Genomic DNA, 14,284 nt, shown 5'->3' on the forward strand with positions numbered 1-14,284 from the left:
AGGTTTCATAGCAGAAAATTTCCACTGGCTGCCAACTGTGACAGTGAGATTAAATGTTGCCATGGTATGTTTAGCTGTCTCTTGACTATTTCTGCATGGCAACATGTTTCTTGACAATGGACAAGCCAAGCAAGTTGAAACTATGGCAGTAGTTTCAGGCCTGTTGTTGGACCTTGATGTCCAGGCGCTCCAGTGTGATGGGGTACAGCTAGAGAAAGTCCAGTCCCAGCTTTCCCATTTAGAGGACAGATTATATAAAATCATTACGCTTATAGTGGAATTAGTCTCATGTTTGAGTCCCTCTATGTTGAATTTCCCAAAGAAAATGCTTTTGCCTTTGGGGGGTTGATAGAAGCCTAAACTAACATTGTTAGTACTGCCTAAAGAGAGGCTTTTACTAACCAAGCTTATGGGTGACATCTTGACTTGAACAATGGTCTGCCTTCTGGGTATTATTGATCTCTCTGAACTGGATTCAAACTCTTCTACTTTCTGGAAGTTGTATGTCTTCATCATGTCATAGGCCTCGCAAACATAGGTGCTGTTGCCTCTAAAGTTCCAAAGTTGTTCCATGGTGATAAAACTGTACATTTGTGCAGCAGAAGTGGTAATGCGTTTTGATGCTGTAGGCTTCAGTATTTGTTTTACAACATTTATGAAACCTGGTAAATCCTCCCTTTCAATGGGGTCCTGTGATTCTGCTTGGCATGGGTGAGAAGAACAACATGGAACTATGGCTGTGGTTTCAGAGGGGTTCCCAGAGCTTTCACTTGAGTCGGTCTTGTTGTTGGAAGTCGATGTGGTCCAGGCGCTCCAATGTGAAGAAGTCCAAGCCCAGCTGTCCCATTTAAAGGAAAGATGGGACGTAATTCTTTCAAAAGAGCAGAGCTCAGTCTTGGGCTTACTTTTGGATACTATTGATGTTGGTGAACTTGCTTCCAAGCCGTCTGCCTTCTGAAATTTGTAGGTCCTCATCGTCTCTTTTGCGTCAGAAACATATGTGCTGTTCATGTCAAAGGTTTGAAGATGGTCCATGGTGATAAAACTGTGTTTTAGTGCAGCCGCTGCAGTGATACGTTTTGCTGCTGTAGGATTCAGCATTCGTTTTAAAAAATCGATGAAATTGAGCAAATCCTCCTTTTCACTCGGGTCCTGTGTTGCCCGGATTTCCAGCAGGTCATCTAGGGACTTTATCTTTAACTCTGGGTCATACTTCATAGCAGCAAGTTTCCATCGTTTGCCAATCTTACTATCAGGATGTTTCAGTTTTGGTTCACCAACCAGTTTAACAATCGCTGACCAGGCTTGTTCAGAACAGTCATAGGGAAACAGGTCTTCTCCAAGGTAAAGATAGATTAAGGTGCAGGCTAGACTCCACATATCCACACTTCTACCCAGTTTTTCCCCCAAAAACATCTCTGGAGGTCGGTAAGGAACAGGGTTAATCGCCTTATCTCTTAGATTGTCTTCCTTGTTCAGGAAACCCATATCAATTAATTTCAGTTTTAATGATGAGCGGTCTACCAGCATTATGTTTCTGGGTCTGATATCTCTATGTGCCAATCCATGGCCATGAAGAAACTCTAAAGCTACCAATAGCTGTTGAGCAATTACTCGAATGTCAGACAAATTTAGTCCTCCGCTTACATAATGTTCCTTGAAAAGCTGTAAGTTGATGTCCAACTTTTCAAACACAAGGCATCGTTTTTCTTGGTAGTAAAAGTCTTCGTAAAACTTTACTATGTTGTGTTCGTCTGAGCCGAGCGCTCTTATTCTTTCCAAGGCTCGTTTTTCATAGTTTAAATAGCAGTTATAGCCTTCTGCTGCCATTTTTACTGCGACGTTCTCCCCGCTTTTCTTGTTTTTACACTCGGTAACTATTCCTGTTGTTCCCAGGCCGAGTATTCCTTTCAGGTGGTATTTGTTTGTTTTGCTGTTAAGAACGGCGTCCTGTTCCAGCTGTAACATTTTTCCAAACACGTTATCGTTCCTTTTCTACGGTCGAAAAAAACTGAAAAATGTTCGCTTTTACAATTTTTTCCACAATAGAGATTCCTCAATCCTGCTTCTGCGAAGGTCAGACTAAAGAATGCTCAGAGCAGGCACTGGCTGTAAGAATTCCATAATGACATCACAGAAGTTCCAAGGGGGTGGAGCCAGACCCACACAGAATTCTAATAATAACTGAAAATTTTGTTTTCATTTAAAACGATAATTCTATAAAAAAGAATCTGTTACAGACAAATTGAAGTGCCTTGCTCATGAACAGTGAACCAACATACCTGTCAACAGGTCCATCAGTCTGAATGAACATTTCCTGAACATTAAAGAAAAACACCTGATTTCAGTGATTATTGCCTCAAACTGTTGCTCCACACGATTCCGATTTTTTATAAATGTATTTATTATTATTACCGTATTTTCACGACCATAAGGCCCGCCGTACTAAAAGGCGCAGTCTCAGTTATGTGTGCCATTACTGTATTTAACACACACATAAGGCGCACCGGATTATAGGGCGCGGGTTTTATATACTGGTACATGTCCTCTTCTACGTTTAAATACCTCTACTGCGTATTTAAAAATAGAGCAGGAGCAAAACTGAGTATGATTGTGCTTGATTCTAAAATGACTCCTCCAGATGGATTTGCTCCGCATATCCATCTGGAAACCTTCCGTTAAGTAATTTTGGGAAGGGGCGAAAATACTGGTTAGCTGATTGGCCTATGTTGGTGATAGACGGGCCAAATAAACCAATCAGATCAACGAAGCATATGACGTACTAACAGAGCGACGATGAAGAGGAGCCAATTGATAGATCAAACTCTTGCCGAAACCAGTCGGGAGAAGAGCAAAAACATCTTTTCCTCTGAGAAAAGCCTCCAGAGCTGTGTTTTGCTCTTCTTTCAGTGAAGAAATACTCTGTAATTCCGATAAAACTTGCTCGATAGCCACGCTAACGCTAGTTTCATCGGCTGAAACCTCCATGTTCTTTAGACTGAACTGTCGCGCTTCTGGTTGCGTCACACCTCAACCCGCCTCAAAGCCAACGCTGATTGGACGTTTGTTTGGTGAACAGCTCCAAATTTTCTTTAACGGAGAGTAGCCAGACTGAAACCTTGAAAGCTCGCGAGATCAGGATGGTCTCACGAGGCTAGCTTTATTCATATATTTATTACAAAGTATTAATCAAACCCATCAAAGTCATCTTCCTCTGTTTCTGAATTAAACAGCTGCGCTAAATCAGACATGCCAGTTTCCCCTTCTTCGCTGTCAGAGTCACTTTCCGTGCCGCGCGGCTCCTCGGAAATAATTCCGGCTTTTGCGAAAGCTCGAACAAAAGTGCCAGCAGACATGTTAGCCCAAGCGTCTACAATCCATCCGCAAACTGTGGCGTAACTTGCCCGGCGCTGCCTTCCACCTACCTCAGCTACTCTTTCATCATCTCCTCATCCATCCAGCCCTTTTCATTTGCCTTAATAACGACTCCAGCTGGAAAAGTCTCTTTAGGAAGAGTCTTTCTTTTAAAAGACTTTGCGTGGATTGTGGATTGGATTGTGTGTTGTGCGTGGCAGCCAAGCGCAACACACAATCCACGCCAACACTTCCCCCTTTAAAGTTCTCATGGTGGTCTCAACAACGTCTGCAGTAACACATAGGGCGCACCGCACATTTTGAGGGAAAAAAAAAACGTTTATAGTAGGGGTGGGTATCGGTCTCCGCCAGTCACGTGACATTTGTTGCTAAGACGCCATTTTTGGTGGAAAAGGCGTAGTGTAACAACCGCAGCATAGCTAAACGAAGGACTAAAGGATTGAGTTTGTTTCTCTGACTATATGGAAAAAGTAAGCAGAATGCGAAATTACCGGACAGGTGTCGTGCCAAGGTAGTTATTCCTGCGAAAATTTGTATCCCCTCGTCGGGAGCGCGCACGGAGTAGGAAGAACAACCCGAGTTAACTCCGCTTCAATTCCAACATGCAGAACTTGAAATTTGAAAGGTTTTACGTGTATGAAAGTTGAGCTTTACTGTTTTATTCTTTACTTCACATGTTATAGCAGAATATCGCCAGTGATATTGATCTAAAACTAATAATAAAACACAAACGTTTGCTTGAAAGCTGGTCGCTGACAGCAGTGTCTACTCCTCCCTCTGAAAGCAAACAGATCCTTGTTCTTTTCCACACGTTCATTAAAAAAATCTCTCAATGTTCTCATCCCATTGAAAACTGTTGTAAACCATATACTTGTAATAAAAATGAAATAGAAAATGGAGTGCATGTGTAATCATTAAAGACTATATGCAGAAGGAAATATTTTTTTCCTGGTTGAAATTTAGTACTTAAATCTATATTTGTGTTTATAGTAACGTACAATTTATCTATGTTGTACTATCCTTAATAAACAGTTTGTCTTCTAACATCAGCCGTTTTATTTCATCCCATTTTGCCACAATTGGCAATATGGGATAAAATAAAACCTGCTGTAATCTGTTCCCCCTGTCTAAATCAGACAAAAAAGGCCCCAGCTTTTTCATTTTTGGCTTATAAGCATCTTTTATGATGACAATTTATTCCTGAAACTTTGGATGTGATGGACCTTTATTTCTTAAAGTTATAAGGGGGGAACAAATTATAGCAGGCCACCTGCTGTAATCTGTTCACCCCTGTCTAAATCAGGCCGAAAAGGTCCCAGCTTTTTCATTTTTTGCATCATAAAAGATGCTTATAAGCCAAAAATGAAAAAGCTGGGACCTTTTCGGCCTGATTTAGACAGGGGGAACAGATTACAGCAGGTGGCCTGCTATAATTTGTTCCCCCCTTATAACTTTAAGAAATAAAGGTCAATCCACTCCAAAGTTTCAGGAATAAATTGTCATTATAAAAGATGCTTATAAGCCAAAAATGAAAAAGCTGGGGCCTTTTTTTGCCTGATTTAGACAGGGGAAACAGATTATAGCAGGTTTTATTTCATCCCATATTGCCAGTTCTGACAATATGGGGTGAAATAAAACGGCTGATGTTAGAAGACAAACTGTTTATTAAGGATAGTACAACAGTGATAAATTGTATGTTACTATAAACACAAATATAGATTTAAGTACTAGATTTCAACCAGGAAAAAATTATTTCCTTCTGCATATAGTCTTTAATGATTACACGTGCACTCCATTTTCTATTTCATTTTTATTACAAGTATATGGTTTACAACAGTTTTCAGTGGGATGAGAACATTTGGACACTGTGAAACAATGAGATTTTTTTAATGAACGTATAGAAAAGAACAAGGATCTGTTTGCTTTCAGAGGGAGGAGTAGACACTGCTGTCAGCGACCAGCTTTCAAGCAAACGTTTGTGTTTTAATATTATTTTTAGATCAATATCACTGGCGATATTCTGCTATAACATGTGAAGTAAAGAATAAAACAGTAAAGCTCAACTTTCATACACGTACAACCTTTCAAATTTCAAGTTCTGCATGTTGGAATGGAAGCGGAGTTAACTCGGGTTGTTCTTCCTACTCCGTGCGCGCTCCCGACGAGGGGATACAAATTTTCGCAGGGATAACTACCTTGGCACGACACCGGGACTGGCAGCCTCTCACACAACACGATCGTGTCATTTCTGGTAAATAATTGTGCTGAAAGAACAGCCGCGTGTGGGTTATCTCGACTTTCCACCTATTATGGTGGTTTTCCCACGATGCACCGCGCCCGAGGTAAACATTGACGTCACCTGGCGCAGACCGATTGGCAAAGAAGTCATAATTCGATTCAAATCACGATTCACATGCCACGATGCGATTCTATCACGATGCATCACGATACTTGAAATATTGCGATGCATTGCGATATTTTCACTGAACACTGTAAGAAAAAGATGCAGCCCTTACCAGTGGCTGACTGGCTGACTGTGATCTGGATCGTGTCTTCAATTGATGCATAACTGAAAGAAACTGAATTCATACATATAGCTGTATTTATTGAAACTGACTTTTGGAGGTGTTGCCATGGAAACAAATACTGGACACAAATATTACTATTACTGGCGTGGACACACTGACAAAAAGATCTTAGGATTCATAAAACTTAAAATAACGAAATAAGGATAATCAGTGCCGTTTACATGCCCTCAGTGGTCCTTTTGCAAATTACGTGCATTCTATCAATTTCCTTTTTACCTTCTTTGTTTTTAAAGCCAAAATGCATCCAAGCGGGGCGAATTTCCTCAGTGTCCTCCATGTTTTGTTTACGATTGACTCGTCTCAGTATCCCGCGGCCGGAAATGCTTGTGACACAAAGCACAGGGCGTCAACACATCCGCAGCGACATCTGCTGGACTGGAAGTTGTATTCCACTTGATTTGGCTGATGTGCGCCAACCATTCATGTATTGTATTTGTTCATTTTTTTTTTTTATAATCGATTCTTGCCTTCAAGAATCGATGCAGTAGATCACAAAAATTAGAATCGCGATGCATCGTCATGACGATTAGTTTATATGCGCCTTATAGTTGTGAAAATACGGTATTTTTGTCAGTTTCCATTTATTTTACTAGCAGCTGATTTTTTTCATTCTTTAATGGAGAGGTGTGTCAAGCACAACTGTATATTTATATTTATATATATATATATATATATATATATATATATATATATATATATATATATATATATATATATATATATATATATATATATATATAAGTTCGATGGTAAATTCTCCCTCTTCAAGTTGGCAATCCAACAACAAACCCGTTGATCAGGAACAAGGGATAAAACAGAAAGGATTTTAAGCCATTTATTTTCTCAGAAAATACATTAATAACCTTTAACAAATTATAGTTTAGTGCGCTTACTATTTTTGGGGAGGGAAAAACGTTCTGGTCAGATACCATTTTTGGCTCCCGCTGTCACTCAGTTTTAGACTGAAGGTCCCATTTCCTCTCATTTAATCATCTCATTCCTGAGCGAACTTTTCTGGGAGCTTTTAAATTAAAGATTTCAAATTCACTTTGCATAGACTTAAGGCTTTGGGGAATAAAAGTTGTACAAAGATTTTCGGTGACAGTGGAGAGGAAAACTCCCTTTGAACAGGAAGAAACCTTCAGCAAATCCTTCCTCCTTTTTTCCTCTCATTTGTCTCTCTAGCTTAAAGCTCTACGGTGCAGAAAGCAGTGAGGTGGAGCGTCTGCTCCTCCCTAATTCCTATTGCTCCGTCTTTGTAAAAGTAAGGGACTAATGCACTATAAAGTAACTCAGTTATTTAAAGTTATATGTGCTGAGAATCACTGATGGGGAAACACTGCCTGCCTCTACCTGGAGGAGCCACTGGGTGTAAACTTATCGGCTCTATGCAGACGGAGTCCGTCTCCTGGTCCTCCTGTGTTTGTTAAACCCAGATGGCTGCAGCTCTTTTCCTTTCTGCACACCTCGACACAGATTCTCCATTTTCTTTAAACATTTCAGTAATGTTTAGCTCTTCAAACCTCCCTCCTCTCATGGCTGCAGGCTGTTCTCCACAGCATTCTCAGCTGAGGGTCTTCTCTCATCAACTTGAAACAGGATCTTTATTCTCTGAGCTGACAGTGAGGAAAGGATGATGTAGAGCTCTTCTCCGTGACGCACTCTGAGGTCTTCCTCAGTCAGCCCGATTGTCCGAGATGCCTCAGACATGCCGCAGAGGTCAGAGAAGCCGCCTCATCACCCGTCCGGCTGAGGACATCGCACTGACAGGAGGTTGATGGTTCAACCACGCTCTTCACAAACTGGAGACGGTGGGGAACAGACGGCTGAATCAGCAGCTCCTCCATCGTCAGGAGTGAATGTTTTCACCCCGGATTCATTAGGGTTGGAGCAAAGGAACTTTTATCACAAAAACAGTAGATTTTCTTGTTTCTAGAAAAAGAAAATTGTCAGGTCTAAGCACCTAAAACATCATACATACATACAGGGAAAGAAAGAAGGCACAGAGACAATTTAGTTTTACTCGCGAGGAGAGTAGGAAGAGACTGCAGAGTTTACAGATCTCAAACCCACTCTGCAGTCTTCAGCTTTCTCCTCGCTATTTATTAAAGTCAGGGGATGTCCCTAATTACACCAGCTGAGGTTTAACTAAGGGAAAGGGAAACAAAATGATCTTACTTTAAACCTCAGCACATATGTTAAAACAAAGCATGTGGTTGTTTTACTATTGAATTGTTCCAAGAACACATGTTTAGAAGAAACATGTGATAGAGGATGTTCAGGTCTCTTTCACAACCGGTCCGTTGCATGACCTTTATCTGGAACGACCTTTAGCAAGAGTTAATAAACGATGAATCACACATTATACATCGTAATAGTTCATTAGTACACAACCCATGAAACACAAACGGAGTATGAATAAAATATTTCTAACAAAAATCATCACATTTTTCTCCTTAAATCTGTTTTTTGTGTGCTTGAAAGTAATTTGCAAAGCAGCGAGGTAAAAGATTGGGTGGTTCTGCGAGGAATCCCCGTTTCATGGTTGAAGAACAGTAACCTCTGGTAGAAAATCCACATTTATAACTAAAGACCAAAGTCGCTGTGGGTTTGACTCGCTGGACTTTATTTCTATAGCTCCAATTCACATCATGTCATCTCAGGTCACTTTCCAGTTCACCAGATCATCCAGTCAGATTGATTCAAAGTTTTCTGTCTAAGGAAAACCAGCTGATTGCATCGACTCATTGACTCTTCAATAATCCCTCACACTAAGCATGCTTGTAGCGACAGTGGAGAGGAAAAACTCCCTTTGAACAGGAAGAAACCTCCAGCAGAACCAGGCTCAGGCCATTTCCCAATCTGTGTACTTGTGCGTTCTCATGTTCTCGTGAAGCGTCATCAGTCTCAGTCCTAGTCCTGTTCCAATTCTCAGACTTCCCTATTTACCCAGCATGCATTAGAGCAGACTTGTCCGTTCTCCAGGCTGACAGCTGTCCCAGCATGCACTGGGGTAGCAGAAGCTTTCAATGCAGCGCTCACAGAGCTCAGAGTATTAAGTTAAAAGTTCTCTTTTCTGGTGCTGTTTTTCAGTAAAAGTATGTTTTTAGATCTTTTGAGGCCAGAATATTATACTTTAAAGCGTCACTATGTGGCCCATTTACTGATTCAATGTGTAATAAAAAAAAAAAAAAACTTCTGGGAAAAAATATATTTTTATGAGACAAAATGTTAACAAAGCTAAGCCCATCTTCAGCCTGAAGTGTAAACTTTTTTTAGACTTGGCTCTCAGGTGAGAAAGGTGCAGGTGGGCATCAGAAGAGATATCTGACCCCCGACCCCCCGGGATCTGGTTCCTTAAGGGCTGTTAATCCTGCCGCAGCTGTGTGTCGCAGTTAGCTTATTGCAGCTATGACGCAGATATTTCTGATTTATGCTACATTTTGAAGCGTGGTCTGCGCTATGTTATTCCATGCCACAACGCAAGAGTGACAATAAGGAACTAGCTAGGATTGATGGTGTCCATGTGTTGGTTTGACGAGCTTGTTCGCCGTCTACAACCCTCATCCAACGCCGGACGACACACAGTTCACGCATGAGTGTTCCCCAAAGACCGGCCGTGGCGCTGCGTTTTGGCTTCAGGTGCAAACCAACAGACCGTCGTACAGAGCTACAAACTAGCATCCTGCAAGGTGTCTGGGATAGCGGGGTGTGAGCGGGGTGTGAACGGCGCTACAGCCAGAGTTTCTGCTATTAGGTACCAAATAGGAAATACTCAACGAGTAGGGCGGATGTAGAATTGACCAATCAGAGGCCTCCTTTCTCTTCTCCCTGCGACGCTATCTGCGGCAATGTCTGCTATCTGCATTACGACACACATTCAAACGACCTGGTTTCTGAGCATGACTCAGACTCAGATCGTCTGTGGGTCTCCTCCTCAGAACGTTGGATCCAGAATTCAGACGAGACAGACGGTGATTACTTCAAAGGAGTTTATTGAAAAACGGTGTACGTCTGCTCGCCAGCTGAGGCGGGGTCACTGGAAACGCTGCAGGGATGGAGACTCAGGTCAGTGACTCCAGAAACTCAAACGGGGAACGACAATCAGCGCGAAAGTCACCAACCTGACAAAGTTCAGTCAGAGCTGAGAAAAAAGGGGTGAAGTCCAGAGGACCGCAACTTGAAACCAGAGATCCAAGAGAGAAGAGAAGCAGCCAGAGAATGCAGAGGAACCGAGGAATCCGGAAGATTAATCCAAGCCGTGGTCAGAAGTAGGAGTGTAAATCACACCCATCATGGCGATTTGATTCAGTATCGATTTCCTGACCCAACCATTCGATTATTTTCGATACTCAATAATACACCACGATTCGATTCGATTAATCGATTTATTAAAAAAAAATTTTTTTTTTACACCTTACAGGCCAAACAAAGTTTCAAGTTTGAAATAAATCAATGAAAGCTGTAATATCATTATGCATTTTTTTTTAGAAACAACAGCAAATAACAGAAGTAGAAAAGTTGCATCAAAAAATACAGCAAAAATACTGCATTAAATCAGTGCAATGCAATACCTCGGCTCCAGACGCCCCACCCCCTCCACACAACGCTCCGCTGCTCCTCTCCCAAATTGTAGCTGACCGCAAACAGCGCCGCAGACAGGAGGCCGGCTTGGTTTGTTTTTATGACGGAAATTGCGTAAAACACCTCGTGAGGTTTGACCCGCTAGAAGAGCGAGGTGCGCGAGAACGCTGGGACCCTTTTTCCACCTGGATCTCCGCTCTTTTTGGCCCTCATGTCCCTCCGTCGTCGGACTAAACTCGCCCCCACTTCCTCGCCGCCTCGGCCGTATCTAGACCCACAGCGTGTAGCGCAGACCACGCTTCAATACTGAGCATAAATCAAAAATGTCTGCATCAAGCTCACTGCAACACACTGCTGTAAGAGTATAACCAGGAAGCGCTGTAGGAGGGCAAAATAGGTTTAGCGCCACCGCAGCACGGGAGGGAGAATTACGCCCAGGAGTAAATGGATAAAAATAGACCGGAGGAAAAAACACATGAATCGATTCTCTTGCGGACGTATCGATGCATCGATGCAAAACGATTATTATTTACACCCCTAGTCAGAAGACAGCTCCAAGGTCGACTACAGGTGAAATCCAGGTAAGAGTCCAGAAACACTGGACAGGCAAAAACTCTAAAGTCCGGGGGCAGAAACAGCTCAGGACCAGGAAGAAAAAAACAAACAGAAACATACAGAATCTGACACCAATGGCTTGAAGCCGGTGGCATAAATAGCAGCAGGAACAGGTGGAACTGATGAGAGATAACGAGCGCAGGATGGAGCAAAGCAGATGACAGGAAAAGGAGTAAAACCCAATCTATGGTGCCAAGATCATGAAAGCTCCATTCTTTCATCACTGAGGAACAGGAGCTGAACTCCTCCACGGAGGCAGGAACTCTCCTCCAGCCTGAAGGAGGCAGGCCAACTTTTTAAGGTGGAGAACCAGAACCGTCGCCTCGGACCTGGAGGATCTGCTTCCTGCAAACTGCCTCAGAGCTGTAAGCCTGGAGGGAGAAGCCAGGGATGGACCGACTTCACTGTAAACCTACGAAGTTCAAGGAGTTCATTGGTTCGAAAAAAGAACAGATTTTCAAAACATCAGTTTTTATAAACAGCAAATTTGATGAATCGATAAAATTGATTTATCACCCAGCTCTGCTTTGGAGATGATCCTTCTCAGGGGGAGCAGCAGTTGCTGCTCCAAGGCTATTGCTGATGTCTTTCCATCTTCGCATTGCAGAGGCGCCCGAAGCCATGATGGGAATGAGTATCAATCAATGGCCTCGGTCAATAAGAGCACCAGGTTGTTGGTTTTTCTCCTGATTCCTGTTGAAAAGAACATTTCCTTCACTGTTCCAAAGCTTTTCTCAGGTTTTGCTGAATAAATGATGCATTTTTTTGTTTTTTTTTGTGTTGCATGATAGATAAAGTTGATCCTAACTGTGTGCCACCTGTTTTATTTGCCTCTTTGCAGGCAGCAGAGAAGCTGACGGAGTCCCTGATTGCGCTGGGGAGCAGCAGCATATCAAAGTCCTTTCTCATCCGTCACATCCTGTCGGAGATCAGCTCTCTGGCTGAGCGGCTCTGGCAGACCTCCCAGGTAAACACGCGGCTCGCCGTCATCCTGCCGCAGCTCCGCCACAAAAGCTGCTTTTGTTTCTTGCTTCTTTTGTGTCTCCCGATAAGCTGCATCTTTGTTTTTCGTCACTCTGTGGCGTCTGAGAGGTTTTTTAGCTCAAATGAAAGCAGCTTGTCTTTAAAAGTTATTCGGATTATTTTCTCAGCCGCAGTTTTGTCTTTGTCTCCGGTTGGTTCTGCGCTTTCTCCCTGCAGCGCGTTTCTCACCTGCTGGCTCTCTGAGAGGCTTCCTTTGTTCTCTGCTTCAGGCAGAAACGTTTTAGCCTTTAGACGCGTTGCCCCGGTCTCTGTTGAACCACAGAAATCAATACGGCGTCCCACCAGCGTCCTTCCTGAGTGCATTCAGACGTTTCTCCTTGGGTCGCAGGCCGGGTAGACAGAGCGTTTATCCGGCCAGCTTTTTGTAAACAACGGGCCTTTGAGATGAAAACATGCCGAAAACTAAAGGGGTCCAGGTGATATTTAGCAGCTTTAACCTTCATAAATGGTTTACAGTTGTTATTGATAAAAACACTGATTGGATTTTTGCCTCTGGAGCCAATTTGATGCAGAACTTTAAAGGAAAAGTTCGTTTATATTCAGAATTTGAACTTTAAATCTGAAATGATTCCATCCTTGTAATTCCCTCTCAAGTCGAAAAATCAGGAAACCAAGTCGTTCTTTAGATACTGGCTTTAATCACACAAGAAGTATGATAGTGTGCCGTGAGAACTGTTAAAACATACAGAAAGAAAAGCAAACAAACTAATTATTTCCTCGAAAGGACATCAAAGGAAAAAAGCGACCATACAATATATGACTCAACAGAAATTCTTTGCGTTACATCTTAACGGTCAAACAAAGTAAACAGTAAATTAAACTAAAATGTACCTCATTTGCCGCTTTCCCTTGAGAGAAAATTAGAATCTTCAGTCCTTTATCCAATGTCCTTATCACTGGTGACTTAGGCAGAGGAATCAGCGCGGTGGCTGCCTGATTGTTTGTTCCAGAACCACGTTACAGATCCACAGGTACCGACCCTTAAAGGTAACACTCCGTCGACCCACAGCTGCGTCCCCTTAACCCCTTAATTAGGACTCGTTCCCCCACATCAAAACAAACAAAATTCAAGAAACACATGAAATAATACTTTAATATTTAACCTTTATTACTAAAAATGTATATATTTATGAGCTCTATATTCTTAACTTAAATATTTATTAATCTCTTATTTATACTGACTTTAATGGCAGCTACAATCCTGTTCAATAAATGATCAGTGTTTTTAATTCAGAGTAATTTTCATGTGAATGTGCTTTACTGGAGGCATCCATGTTTGTCAAAGAACACTACTGCCACCTACTGGTTAGTGACGTCACGGTGCGGTATCGGCTGTTGATCAAGTCCCAGTGCTGTATCTGGTGTTTGTCACAACGCGCTATTATCCAAGTCATCTTGAAAACATTCTTCTTCCAAATGTTGGCTGAATATTACGGGTTTTTTCTCTGGCCAGAAGTTCGATGGCAAATCCTCCCTCTTCAAGTTGGCGATCCAACGACCAACCCGTCCTTTGAGGATCAGGAATCAGAAAGGTGGAATAACTCTTTTTTTTTCACTTTTACCCGATGTATTCCAGCATCCAGCTGCCATGCACGTGGGCATTGTCAGTTTCACTATAGCTCTGGTGAATTTCAGTGGTGAAGTCCTCTGGAAATCTTCAATAATTGTTGTTGATTGCAGATGTGTCTAGTAGTTCCCATTGATTTAGCTTGTAAAGCGGGGAGAATGGCGCTAGGCTTACCGCACCGTGACGTCACTGCTGGAAGATGGCAGGAGGGAGGGGTTACTATATTTGGGCTAAAATGGCCGCTCCCAGACTCAGTGATCACAATGAAAAATATTATTTTCATTTTTTTTACTGATTAATGCTAAGTTATTAATTCACCGCAAAGGTATAAATAATGATCCTTTGATTATTCCTGGCTGACTGAACTGTTCCTTTAAACACAGGAAGGAGCAATCAGCTAAGTGGAAAAAATCTTTCGTTCCTTTAGAGACAGCATGAAAAGTCTGCTGAGTACAAAACATAGAGAGGAAAACAAGAAGAAAAGGGACAAGAAGAGAGGGACACAACCTAG

The 14,284-nt window shown here is 42.2% G+C and overlaps 1 protein-coding gene across 1 annotated transcript in view; it reads left to right on the forward strand.

Annotated features, from left to right (window-relative positions):
- Positions 1-14,284, forward strand: part of mei4 (meiosis-specific, MEI4 homolog (S. cerevisiae)) — an 83,516-nt gene that overhangs the window by 30,544 nt on the left and 38,688 nt on the right. The window contains exon 4 of the mRNA XM_038271208.1: positions 12,004-12,129. Coding sequence (XP_038127136.1) covers positions 12,004-12,129 — 126 coding nt within the window. The remainder of the gene's footprint in view (positions 1-12,003; positions 12,130-14,284) is intronic.

Source organism: Cyprinodon tularosa, unplaced genomic scaffold (genome assembly GCF_016077235.1).
Source record: "Cyprinodon tularosa strain WSP-4 unplaced genomic scaffold, ASM1607723v1 ctg795, whole genome shotgun sequence".
Taxonomy (NCBI): domain Eukaryota; kingdom Metazoa; phylum Chordata; class Actinopteri; order Cyprinodontiformes; family Cyprinodontidae; genus Cyprinodon; species Cyprinodon tularosa.